General features: G+C 33.5%; 1 protein-coding gene across 3 annotated transcripts in view; it reads right to left on the bottom strand.

Annotated features, from left to right (window-relative positions):
• Nucleotides 1-13,479, bottom strand: part of CdGAPr (GTPase-activating protein CdGAPr) — a 279,666-nt gene that overhangs the window by 55,824 nt on the left and 210,363 nt on the right. For all 3 annotated transcript variants that reach the window (XM_073967947.1, XM_073967948.1, XM_073967949.1), the window contains one exon: nucleotides 4,073-4,855. In XM_073967947.1, the coding sequence (XP_073824048.1) occupies nucleotides 4,073-4,597 (525 nt within the window). In that variant the 5' untranslated portion in view covers nucleotides 4,598-4,855. The remainder of the gene's footprint in view (nucleotides 1-4,072; nucleotides 4,856-13,479) is intronic.

Raw genomic sequence — 13,479 nt, 5'->3', positions numbered from 1 at the left:
TTTATGGGGAACAATATTACAAATACTATTATATTTCTATTATTTTTTATTTGTTTGCATTATGGAATCCAGCTTCCTTAATTAATTTTTGTTTTGTTCTAACAGGAATCCCGCTTCTAAATAAAAAAATTATATTCCATCCTCCAATATCCTCTAAGAGTTCCATTGATGGCATCTTCCAAAATGCCATTAGGCGAAGTTAATTTTTTAAAAGCTTCTCTTTATCACGCTTTGTCGTAATTCAATATAAACTTGCTAAAAGAGATACGGCATGGCGACAATCATAGAACGAACTTTCTTGTTCATGTAGGCAAAAGGAATCTATGTTTTCGTTTTTTCTTCTTCCTCTAAATGTAATGTAATTGTCTCCCAGACAAATTGACAAATGAAAAGTCGATAAAAGTGGAAAATAGATTTGCTTGGAAAATGACAATTTTACAAAAAAAAAAAAAAAAAAAACAGTTGGAGAACCAACACACATTCCTCTGCAGGAACAGGGAAAGACAACTTTTTCTTCAAATGTTATTTTATTTCCATTTTTATTTCTTCTCTAGGAATTTATTGAATGATATTTGTAAATTGCCAAAGTCGTTTTTTCCCATTTTTCCACAACTCCCTAAAGAGTTTTCTAAGAAAATTGAGAAAAATATTTTTTGTACATGTCCTGTGCGGGGTTTCTTTCATGTATCTGTTACTGTGGAGGATGGTTGAATAAATGCTCCTTCATAATGCAAAGGAAATGGATTTGTTTTGTACCTAAGATGTAGACAAAAAACAAAAAGCAATAAATATACCGAAAAAAATCTTATGAGAATTAAAGTCAATTCCTGGAACGAACATATACAACACTTCCTTTTTTATTAAGCTTCACAAAAAGAATTTGATTATCATGATAAGCAGGAAGCAATACAAAACCTTATATTATGAATCCTTGTTTATCTTTGTACAAATAAATTCTACGGTATAAATAAAAAGGTAATGGTGAAGTACCGAAATTTCCCTACAACTCAGCATTTAGATAATTTCAGCGATTAATTTTTTTAGCGTCTAGAAAAAATCATAAAGTTTCTATAGAAGAACCCTATAGTTCATAAAGGATCTAAAAAGCACCCTCTATTTCATAAAGGATCTAAAAAGCACCCTCTATTTCATAAAGGATCTAAAAAGCACCCTATATTTCAAAAAGGGCCTAAAAGGCACCCTATATTTCATAAAGGGTCTAAAAAGCACCCTATATTTCAAAAAGAGTCTAAAAAGCACCCTATATTTCATAAAGGGTCTAAAGCACCCTATATTTCATAAAGGGTCTAAACAGCACCCTATATTTCATAAAGGGTCTAAAAAGCAACCTATATTTCTAAAATGTCTTAATAGCACCCTATATTTCATAAATGGTCTATAGAAGCACCCTATCTTTCATAATGGATCTAAAAAGCACCCAATTCTTCATAAAGGGTCTATAGAAGCAAACTATCTTTCATAAAGGGTCTATAGAAGTACCATATATTTCATAATGGGTCTATGGAGCACCCTATCTTTCAAAAAGGGTCTATAGAAGCACCCTTTCTTTGACAAAGGGTCTATAGAAGCACCTTTTCTTTCAGAAAGTGCAGCACCCTTTCTTTCGGTTTTTTAAAAACATAGTCTTTAAAAAATCCGCGGTTTAAAAAAAATATTTTTAAAAAATATTAAAAAATCCTCGATTAAAAAATATATTTAAACTGAAAAATCCACGATTGTTAAAAAAATATCTTCTAAGAAATCCACGTTTTTTTGAAAAATATCTTTAAAAAAATCCACGAGTTTTGGAAACATATCTTTTAAAAAATTCACGATTTTTGAAAAAAAAAAATCTTTACAAAACGATCTTTAAAAAATTTATGATTTTCAAAAAATATCTTATAACAAATTCATTCTTCAAAAAATCCATCATTTGAAAAAATTATCTTTAAAAAAAGATTTTTGAAAAAAAAAATATCTTAATAAAATCCTAGATTTGAAAAAAAAATATTTAAAAACTCCTCAATTTTTTCAAAATTATCTTTAAAATATCGACGATTTAAAAAAGGATCTTTAAAAAATCCACGATTTTTGAAAAAATAATCTTTAAAAAATTCAAGACTTTTGAAAAAATGAAATTTAAAAATGCACAATTTTTAAAAACCGATTTTTTAAAATCCGCGATTTCTAAAAAAAATATTTTTTAAAAAATCCTCTATTATTGAAAAAGATTTTTTTAAAAGTCCACGATTTTTGAAAAAAAAAATTTTAAAAGTCCACGATTTTTGAAAAAATATTTTTAAAAAAATGTACGATTTATATGATTTGTAAAAATTCCACGATTTTTTATAAAATGATTTTTAAAGAAATCCACGATTTTTTGCGAAAACTATCTTTAAGAAATCCATCATTTTTGAAAAAAACTATTTCTAAAAAATCCAAGATTTTTAAAAAAAAGATCTTTAAAAAATACAAAATTTTTTAAAAACTGATTTTTGAAAAAATTATTTTGTAAAAAAACAGATTTTTAAAAAACCGCGATTTTTGAAAAGGAATTTTTAAAAGTCCACGATTTTTGAAAAAATTATTTTTAAAAAATGTACGATTTAAAAAAATTATTTTTAAAAATGTGCGATTTTTAAAAAAAAAATTATTTAATTCTACGATTTTTGATAAGAAGATTTTTAAAAAGTCCACGATTGAAGAAAATAAATTATCTTTAAAAATCCACGATTGTTGAAAATAAATTATCTTTAAAAAATCTACGATTGTTGAAAATAAATTATCTTTATAGAACAGCCTTTCTTTCAGAAAGGGTCTATAGAAGCACCTTTTCTTTCAGAAAGTGCAGCACCCTTTCTTACGGTTTTTTAAATATGGTCATTAAAAAATTTGCGGTTTAAAAAAAATATCTTTAAAAAATTCACGTTAAAAAAAATATTAAAAAATCCTCGATTAAAACAGGTCCTTAAACTGAAAAATCCACAATTTTTCAAAAAAATGTCTTTTAAGAAATCCAAGATTTTTTCGTTTTTTTTTTAATATCTTTTAAGAAATCCACGATTTTTGAAAAAATATCTTTTAAAAAATTCACGATTTTTCTTTAAAAAATTCAAGGCTTTTGAAAAAATGTTAAATATCATATCAAAATCCTCAATTTTTTAAAAACGGATTTTTTAAAAACCACGATTTTTGAAATAGATATTTTAAAAGTCCACGATTTTTGAAAAAGATATTTTTAAAAAATGTACGATTTTTAAAAAAAATATTTAAAAAACAACAAGATTTTTGACAAATGATTTGTAAAAAATCCAAGATTTTTGATAAAATGATTTTAAAAAAATCCACGATTTTTGATAAGATGATTATTAAAAAAATCCACGATTGGTGAAAATAAATTATCTTTAAAAATCCGCGATTGTTGAAAATAAATTATCTTTAGAAATCCGCGATTGTTGAAAATAAATTATCTTTAAAAATCTAAACTGTTGCTTTTTGCTTAGCTTTAGTTCACAGTGATTAAAAAATTAAAAATCTAAGATTTTTTTGAAAATATGATCTTTAAAAAATTTACGATTTTTAAAAAAATTATCTTTACAAAATCGACGATTTTTGAAAAAAAATCTTTAAAAATCGTGGATTAAAGGCAGATCATTAATTTATACAAATGCGACAATTATGTGAGCTAAACCGCTAGCAGAGGAACACCGCTTGGAGTCGCACCTACCGTAACTTCTATTTATAAACGGGGTTCTTATTGGTTTCGACCAGTTGAAGACTTAGGTGGTGGCTTATGCTGACGAAGTCTTTTTTGTCTGACTATCTTTCTATGTCTGGATTTGTGTATCTAAGGTGGAGGAAGCCAGCGTCATTCAAACGAAGATTTAAGACCTTTAATCTATTCTCACAGGACCCAGGATGTGATTTTTATTACCCAGACCGAACGGCGTTTTTTCGTGTTTTTTCGAACGGCGTACATTTTGCAGAACAAAATTTGCCATAAAAGTATGACAACTTCATTTGACAGTAAATTTTTATAAAATTTTCAAAAATATATTAATATCGAACTTACCCCAGCAACACTTTGGGCCACCACTGGTTTACCAGCTCCAGCCTTGACCAAAGCCATACAATTATTGCCACTTGTTGTATTCCCAGCTGTATTAGAAATTTGCTGTGATGCCTGCTGATGGTGTTGTTGTTGTTGTAGAGAATCATGTGACATGGCAGAAATTTGTGATGAGTTCATAATTGAGTTATAATCAAAGATGGCCGTTGCACCACCACCGCTGCCACTGTCCATCGTTGTTGTTGCTGTTGTTGGCAGCAATTGGAAATTCAATTGAGCCGTTATTGTGCCTGGAGCAAATTCACTGGAGGATTCCATGTCACTGTTGTTGGTTGAAGAATTTAATGCTGTTGGCGATGATGATTCACGTACAGAGGCTGTCATTAAATCCACTGTGGGTGTCAGTTGATGATTTGTGCTTAAAGTGCTTGAGATTAATGTGGGGTTACCAATTAAGGTGGACAAACCGCCGCCGCCAGCAGCACTCATGGAAGTGGACATGTTTGAAGAGCGTAATTTGTCGGCCATGGTCTACTTGAATTATCTCTGGCAAACTGTTGTAGTAGAGTAGAGATTTTAAAGGAAGGCGGAGAGAAAGGAATGAGAATTGGAGGTTGGGTGTCGTTTTAATGCATTGAGAAAATCATAGAAGATTCTTCAACGTGTTACTCCTCCAATATTGATTTTATTTAAGTTAGAATAATGTCTGTCGTGGCAAGTCCGTCTAGTCCAAAAAATGTCCGAAGTTTTTAAGTTTTAGCTACAGCTAGTTATGCATTTTAATATCTGAAAAGAGAGAAGAAGAAGAGAGAGAGATACAAATTAGCAATGAAAATTAAACTGTTTAAATATTTGAGGATTTCATTAAAATATTTGTGTTACAAAAACCGCGGCACGTGTACTGCAGAAGCCTATTTAAACGCTTTCCAATGGTTTTACATTTGAACAAAAATGTATGTATGTTTGCTTTAGCTAACTACAGCGAAAACCATTAAATTTTTTTGTTCAACCAACCATAAAATTCAATGGCTTCGGTGATTAAACTCACAGACAATGCTGCTTTACATTGTTACACCTCACATTCAGAACGCTAGATTAGACTTTCAAAGAATAGATTTCATTTTTTATAATATTTTTATGGTATTTTCAATGGAAAAATTAACTATTTGACCCAAATCGTCTGAAAAATAGCTAAAAACTAAAATAATTAAGTCTGTAAAGTGTGAACCCTGAGGTCATATACACTAAATATGAAGCACAAGTTAATCATCTCTATAGAATGTTATCTTTTATGTCGTGTATGTCTTAAGTCATCTTCTTTGAGGCAGAATACAATTGAGTTTATGAGGTTGGCATTAATGGTCTATTGGTTGGCATTAATGGTTAATGAGATCATCTATTACACTCCATACTTATATTATTCGGAACTTTCCAAAAACAAACAAAAGAAAAACGTTAGGAAAACAAATATTTGCCTCTTCGGTTATTAGGATCAATCAATCAAAGGAATACATACAAAGGGATGAAGTATCACAAAAACAAGTGAGCAAAGTCTATAGACGGGACGGGGCCAACCATGTGATACCCTACACCACTACCCCTGTGCATAAGCTTTTCACTGGTAAACATTTCTTTTAGGGAATACAAGCCAACTACCACCAAACATAATATGCCTCTCTCTCTGGAACCCCCATATGCAACCAAAATTTCGTGACCATCCGATCAAAATTACGACCTTTAGCGTGATTGCAAAAAAATGGAAGAATTGCATGCATTACCGACTATTGTGGTATCTCCCTTGTTTGACCACCTTCGCCAACCTACTTTACACCAATGCAAAGGTAATATTTTCTTCTTCCAGTGACAGCCTTTGCCGTTGGAATACCACTACTAGAAGCCGATATATTGACAAAGAATAAAACTTTCAATTTGTCTCCACATGAGTTTTTCCCCATTTCGATCTCTAAATATTATCCGACTATCACCAAAATCGATAGGCTTCTTCTTCTGTGGGGCCCCCATCAACCCCCAAAATTTCGTGACTATCCGATCAAAATTCCAACCTGTAGCGTTATTACAAAAAAATGGAAAAATTGGATATATTACTGACTTTTGCGATATCTCGGTTGTTTGCCCACTTACGGCAACATACTTTGCATCAATAAAAAGGAGATCTTATTCCGACTCCTGAATATTATCCGACTATCGCCAAACTTAATAGGCTTTTTCCTCTGAGGTACCCGCATCAACTCCCAAAAAATTCGTGACGATCCGATCAAAATTGCGATCTATCGGAAAATGGGATGCATTACCGACTATTGCTATATCTCTGTTTTTGACCACCTACGACAACCTACTTTACATCGTTGTAAAGGTGATATTTTCTACTTTCTTTGTCAGGTTTTGCTTTTGATATACCGCTTATAGAAAAAGAGATATCGGCTTTGAAATAAAACATTGACCTTTTCTCTAAATAAGTTTTTGCCCATTCTGACCCCTGAATATTATCCGACCATCATCGAAATCAATAGTGAAGAAGATGTTTTCGTTTTGTGGTTATATAGCAGAGCAATATGAAATATATCGCCTGCCTGACAAGAAAAGGTCGCAGCAAGCCAACTTTTTGTGAAACCTCAGTTTTTTTTTTTAACAGAACGACAGAACAAATGGAAACACGTTATATGCAAACATTTTATTATGTCGCATTTTCCTATTTAGAGTAGTCAGAAAATGTCGTAAATTTATTTCAGTACGAATAGGTTGTAAGTAAAAATGTATATTTTAAAATTTACTGCAACGGAATTAGGGTTTAACTTAGCTCCGTAAAGACGCTGTTTTATTCCCCGAAACGATTTGTACAAATAAAACGAGGGCTTGTTTAGATTACGATTCTACAATGCTTTACTGGCGTTATTCGCTTATTCAGACAATACATTATTTCTCTACTAAGCACACAGCTTAACTCTATTCAAGGCAATCTTTGATTACACTGATGGTTTTAATTCGCGATCTAGATTACAACTCACCCGCCCACCCTCTACTCTGCCGTATTTATAATCGCTCGCGAATGCATAGACTGGCTTGTTTAGATTACGATTCTACAGTGCTTTACTGACGTTATTCGCTTATTCAGCCAAGACTTTATTTCTCTACTAAGCACACAGCTTAACTCTAGTAAGCACACAGCTTTACTCTATTCTGGTTAGTCTTTGATTACACTGAAGGTTTTAATTCGCGATCTAGATTACAACTCACCCGCCCACCCTCTACTCTGCCGTATTTATAATCGCTCGCCAATGCATAGACTGGCTTGTTTAGATTACGAGTCTACAGTGCTTTACTGACATTATTCGCATATTCAGTCAAGACTTTATTTCTCTACTAAGCACACAGCTTAACTCTAGTAAGCACACAGCTTTACTCCATTCGGGTTAGTCTTTGATTACACTGACGGTTTTAATTCGCGATCTAGATTACAACTCACCCGCCCACCGTCTACTCTGCCGTATTTATAATCGCTCGCCAATACATAGACTTGCTTGTTTAGATTACGATTCTACAGTGCTTTACTGACGCTATTCGCTTATTCAGTCAAGACTTTATTTCTCTACAAAGCACACAGCTTAACTCTAGTAAGCACACAGCTTTACTCTATTCAGGTTAGTCTTTGATTACACTGAAGGTTTCAATTCGCGATCTAGATTACAACTCACCCGCCCACCCTCAACTCTGCCGTATTTATAATCGCTCGCCAATGCATAGACTGGCTTGTTTAGATTACGATTCTACAGTGCTTTACTGACGTTATTCGCTTATTCAGTCAAGACTTTATTTCTCTACTAAGCACACAGCTTAACTCTAGTAAGCACACAGTTTTACTCTATTCAGGTTAGTCTTTGATTACACCGAAGGTTTTAATTCGCGATCTAGATTACAACTCACCCGCCCACCCTCTACTCTGCCGTATTTATAATCGCTCGCCAATGCATATACTGGCTTGTTTAGATTACGAGTCTACAGTGCTTTACTGACGTTATTCGCTTATTCAGTCAAGACTTTATTTCTCTACTAAGCACACAGCTTAACTCTAGTAAGCACACAGCTTCACTCTATTCAGGTTAGTCTTTGATTACACTGAAGGTTTTAATTCGCGATCTAGATTACAATCGCTCGCCAATGCATAGACTGTTCCAACTCCTCTATGTAGAAAGTTCCACAATGATCACGTTACAATTCAAATTCTTAAATCAACAGAAATTCATGCAATATGTTGCAAAAAATTTCCACTGGATCGGACAAAAATTAGTTGAGATATGAGCGTTAGAAAGGGAAAATTCAGTGTGATTTGTATATAAAATCGAAGTTAAAACATAAAAAGCTTGTCCATACGCGACGGAATTTTGAATTTGAACATACACAATTTTTTAAAAATTTATATTTTTAATTCCGTTTCGCTTAAGGACAAGATTGTTAGGTTCTCAATGATTCCACAAAAATATATGCAGATCGGTTTATTCATTTTAGAGATACAGTGGGCATCGAAAACTGCTTTAGTAAAAACAGTATTTCGTTGGCGGCCATTTGTCAGAACACTGTGTGAAAGTGTGTAGCCTTTCAGATGAAAACAAAATCTTCTTAAAAATGTTTGGTAGATTTCTTGTTAAAAATTATGAAAAATGGAATTTTTGGTGCTCAATAAGTGGCCATAACCGATTAAAATAAATCTACCAGCTACATTCATAACAATACTATCGCTAATGTAGTTCAGATATTAGAAAAATAAAAAAAAAAACGAGTTGTGTAATCCTGCTATCAATGAAGTGAAGATTGTCGCCCAACTACATATCGTCACCCTCAAAGGGTTACGTCTTTTGGCATTTCAGGTGACGATATTATACAATTTCATTTGCGTCAAATTTTTACTGTAAGGCATTACATTTGGTCCTTCGATCAAGACGATCAAAACCAATAGATTGAAAGCTCTAAGCATAGTGTTGGGAAACCTCGTTCATTAAGCTGAAAGATCTTTCTCATTCCGTTCAACAAAAGGAACCAGGTCGTTCATTTCGTTCGTTGGCTCATTTTCGTTCCATATTATATTTCATTGTAACATTTTCTTGTGAATATCGTTTATGCTTCCTCATATTATCATTAATAGTGAATATTTGTTTTATCATATACGAAAATGTTTCGTACATATGGATATGGTTTCGTATGTACAATTTACGGATTCGTTTCTTTGAACTAGTTTGTTCATTTTTGTTTATGAGAAAGAAAAGAACAAAATTACTTAGACATTCCGAACATTTATTTTCAGCCCATTTCATCCAGAATCATTTTCAATAATGTGGATGGAGGTTAGAAATATCAGAAGTAATGTTTTACTTCCACTTAATAAGACTTAAAAAAGGTTCTCAGGAACGTTTCTAGCTGCATCTATTTTTTTTTATTAATAAAGTATTGCCAAACCGGGAAAGAAAAAATCCGGTGCACTGGTGCAAGTGTCTCAAATGCAGAAGATGATATACGAGGGCAATTCGCAGGGAACAAAGCTGAAAAAGGGGGAAGTCTGTACAAAGAGGCGAATAGGATCCTAAAGGAAAAAAAAATATTCGATAGCAAAAGGCGAATATAGGAAGCTTTACGGGAGGACATCAAATCCAACCTAAGGAAACCCAAAAATCCTATGCCGCTGATAGAAGAAGTCAAAATTACTTCCATTGTAAGATCATCCATCTCCACACAAACAACCACCTGAAGGAAGGGACAATTTCCATAGAACGCCCAGGAAAACACCAGGCCCAAACAACAGAAGTGATGAAGAAAATAGCTACTAAACGGCCAGAACTACTCCTTGACACATACAACGCATGTTTAACGCAAGGGAAATTCCGCAAAATTTGGAGAACTCAGTAACTAGTACTCCTTAGCAAAGGCTTATAGATCACTCTTTATGTTCGATACAAGGAAGGGAAGGTTCTTAAAACCAAGGCTGGAAAAGGTTGTTGATGATAGAGGAGACATATGAAACAGACAGGCTTAGTCCTGACAGACCACGGTTGAAGCTGCGCAAAAAAAGTCATCAGTAGAATACTAATTAGTCACTTTCGATATTAAAAACGACTTTAACAGCCTCAGATGGAGAGACGTTCTGAATTATCTAAACACCAGGAAACTGATTTACCACACAACAAAAGGACAGAGGATTATTGAAATCACATTGGGAGCATCACAAGGCTCTATTCTTGGTCCAGGTGTATGGAACTTATGTTACGATGACTTAATGGGCTATACTGATGATATAGCCGCGCTCAAAGGTGCCATAGATACTGAGGAAGCAGAACCCCAGTAATGATTATAACGAAAATGTGGCTAGACACACAGGGTCTCAGCTTAGCTACCCACAGAACGTAGATACGCCCTTCTCACAAGACGGCATATACCGACCGACATCGCTTTTAATGTTGGCGACCTGATACTCAATACGAATCAAAGTATAAATTATATAAGTACAAGGTTAGACTTCTAGATGACATTTTGCTACCAAATAAATCATGCTGCAACAAAAGTAGCGAAAATAATAGCGCAATACTGCCGTTTAATGGCAAACATCGGAGGCCCAACATAAAACAAACGACGTCTGTTGATGGAAACGAGTATAGCATACTCTTGTACAGTTGCGATATATGGAGCGATGCAATGAAGTGGAAGAAAAGGGCTAACTCCTTACTTGCAGTCCAGAGAACAGCCGCATTACAAATCACGTCCACATACCGCGCAGAGTCTCCGTAGCCACAGTTTTCGTCATAGATGGAGTAGTCCCCATTGACCTCGAGATACGTGAGCGAAGAAATATATGGACAAAAACAAAGAAGTAGCCTAGGACTGGACAAGGAAAACAAAAAAAAGGCGGAAAATTCTGCAAGTCTGGCAAGAAAGTTAAGTAGCTGAGACCAAATGACTCCTCCCAAATCTTGTATTAAATAAGAACCCGCAAACACACTACTTAACTTAGATATTGATAGGGCATGGGAATTTTATGAAGTACCTATAACTATAAGATAGTGACAGGGATATTGTGCGAACGACAAAAGCCTATGGTCAACGAAATAATTGGGTCAAACCAATGGGGTTTTATACATTGACAAGATATTTACCCTGCTACAAATCCTGGAAAAGACCCAGGAGATGAAATTTACCATCTTTCGATTATAGAGCAGCCTTCGACAGCCTCTTACGTTCTAAGATATTCCAAGCCATGTCTGAATTTGGTATCCCCGCAAAGCTCATTCGGCTTTGTAATATGATAATCAATTCGTAAGTTGTCGTACATATCAGTCATTTTAGTTGGTGTCGGCTGGTATTTTTTGAGCTTTTGGGCCCAATAGGGTTCGAGAAAAAAACATGTTGCAAAAAAAAAAAAAAAAATTAAAACGATCCAAGACATGCCCTAATCTTATTATTTTTTTTTTTTTTTTTTTTTTGAATATTGTTTAAATTTTGTATTGGAGGTAACCGAAGGAGTGGGCCGATATAGTCCATTTCTCGAACCTAACTAACTAGAAGAAGTATTATGGTTTGCAAAGTTTGGATCAAAAATTTAGAACTTTTGTGGGGGAGGTGGTCAAAGGAATGAATCAATATGACCCATCATCGAACTTGAACTATATTTGGACAAAATATTGCCAGGTGCAAGGTTTGAACCGAATTGGTTGATCCTTTCGAGAGTGAATGACTTTTTAATAGGTTGAATTGTGTGTGTGGAGGGAAAAACGTTGTCGGAGAGCACGTGTTCCTTTTTTGTCGATGCCAGCTTTGTGAGTTATATGTTATACGTGCATGATGAATACTTTTAGGCGCTTTTTATGCAAAACCACTAGTTTTTTCAATAATTAATATGGGCATAATTAAACTACTCCTTCATAAGTAATGACATTTAAGATTATTTCATTGCGCTTTAAGATTTTATAGGAGATTTTTAAAACTTTTATAAAAAGTCTTCTAAATTACATATAAACTTCCCTACCAATTTCTTCCCCACTTCCGCGATGATGAAATTCCTAAGAAAAATCCCCCGACGCATAATTTTCCCATTAGTCATATTTAACATTCAAAAAATGTTAACCATAATCTTTATGTCCATAACCTGAAGAAAATCACGTGCAGTTAAGTAAAACTAACAAGCCATTGTCTGTCCTATAAATAAATAAATAAATAAGCTTAAAGAGTAGTTAGCGAAAAAAAAAAAACGAAAACGGTTATGTGAGTTATGACACGAAAGTGGCCAATGCAAAGAAAAAAGTAAGGAAAAAATGCACATTAAATATGTAAATTTTATACAGTTATCGCCAAAGTACAGAGTGGAGTAGATAAATTAAGTAACTAAGGAGTTTCATGAAAATCATAACATTTAGCAACAAGAGAGAATAGAAATGTGAATAAAATATAAAACAACGGTTAAGAAGAAATCTGTAAATTTAGAGCTACAATTTTTCAGAAGGGGAGGAACTAAAATGAAATAATGGCATAATTAAGCAGTTGTTTAAATTCACAAAACTTTATAACGGGTTAGGTTGGCGGCTAAGCGTGTAATATCGCACATCTGTGCTTCGTTCACAAATATTGAATTAAAAATTGGTGTGAATATATATTTTTTTATTTATTAATAATTATATTTATGTGTAAATCACAAATATAAGGGGGATGTTCTGGCTGCAAGCAAGGCCTTAAACTAAATGAAAATATTGTAATTTTCAGTTAATAGTATAGATCGCTTGGATGAGGTGCATTAATTTCCGCTACTGGAGAACGGTCACTCATTTTCATAATAATATTATGGGCTAATATTATTCAAAACGAAAATTCACTTTAGAAAATTTTCCTCCACAACTGGAAAAAAAATATCTCTTCCCATACCGAGTGTCTTCCATCTATCATCTATCTATCATCGAAACCTCACTTCAGATTATCAACCACTTTGGCTTCCTATTTCATTAATTATTTTAATTTGTTTTATTTTCCTACAGAAATGTAACAACTTCTTTCAAATTGACTTCCCATCCATAAAGAGCTCTTGAAGGCGGAAAACAAGGTTGATTGGCAGCCAAAGACGAAGCATTTAGGATTTTTGGTAAATGAAGAGAAAAAAGAGTCTCAAAAATACAAAAAAAAACAAGATCATAAAAAGTTATTAGTTCCGGTCAATAACTTTCGATTTGGATGAAGTTTGGTTTGTTTTGGTTTGGTGGGTACAACAATAACAAGACGGCACAGACTAGTCAAGTTAACCAGCCAGTCAGCCAGCCGGGCAGGCAGGCATGCAAGCCAGTCAATGAGCCACAACAGCTACCCACCCAGTTAAAATGCAGTTGAAAGTTTGCTTTGCATTCACTCACAGAGAACTGAAAAAC

Source organism: Musca autumnalis, unplaced genomic scaffold (genome assembly GCF_047663935.1).
Source record: "Musca autumnalis isolate F117 unplaced genomic scaffold, ASM4766393v1 scaffold_2, whole genome shotgun sequence".
Taxonomy (NCBI): domain Eukaryota; kingdom Metazoa; phylum Arthropoda; class Insecta; order Diptera; family Muscidae; genus Musca; species Musca autumnalis.
This window is presented reverse-complemented; position numbering and strand designations above follow the sequence as displayed.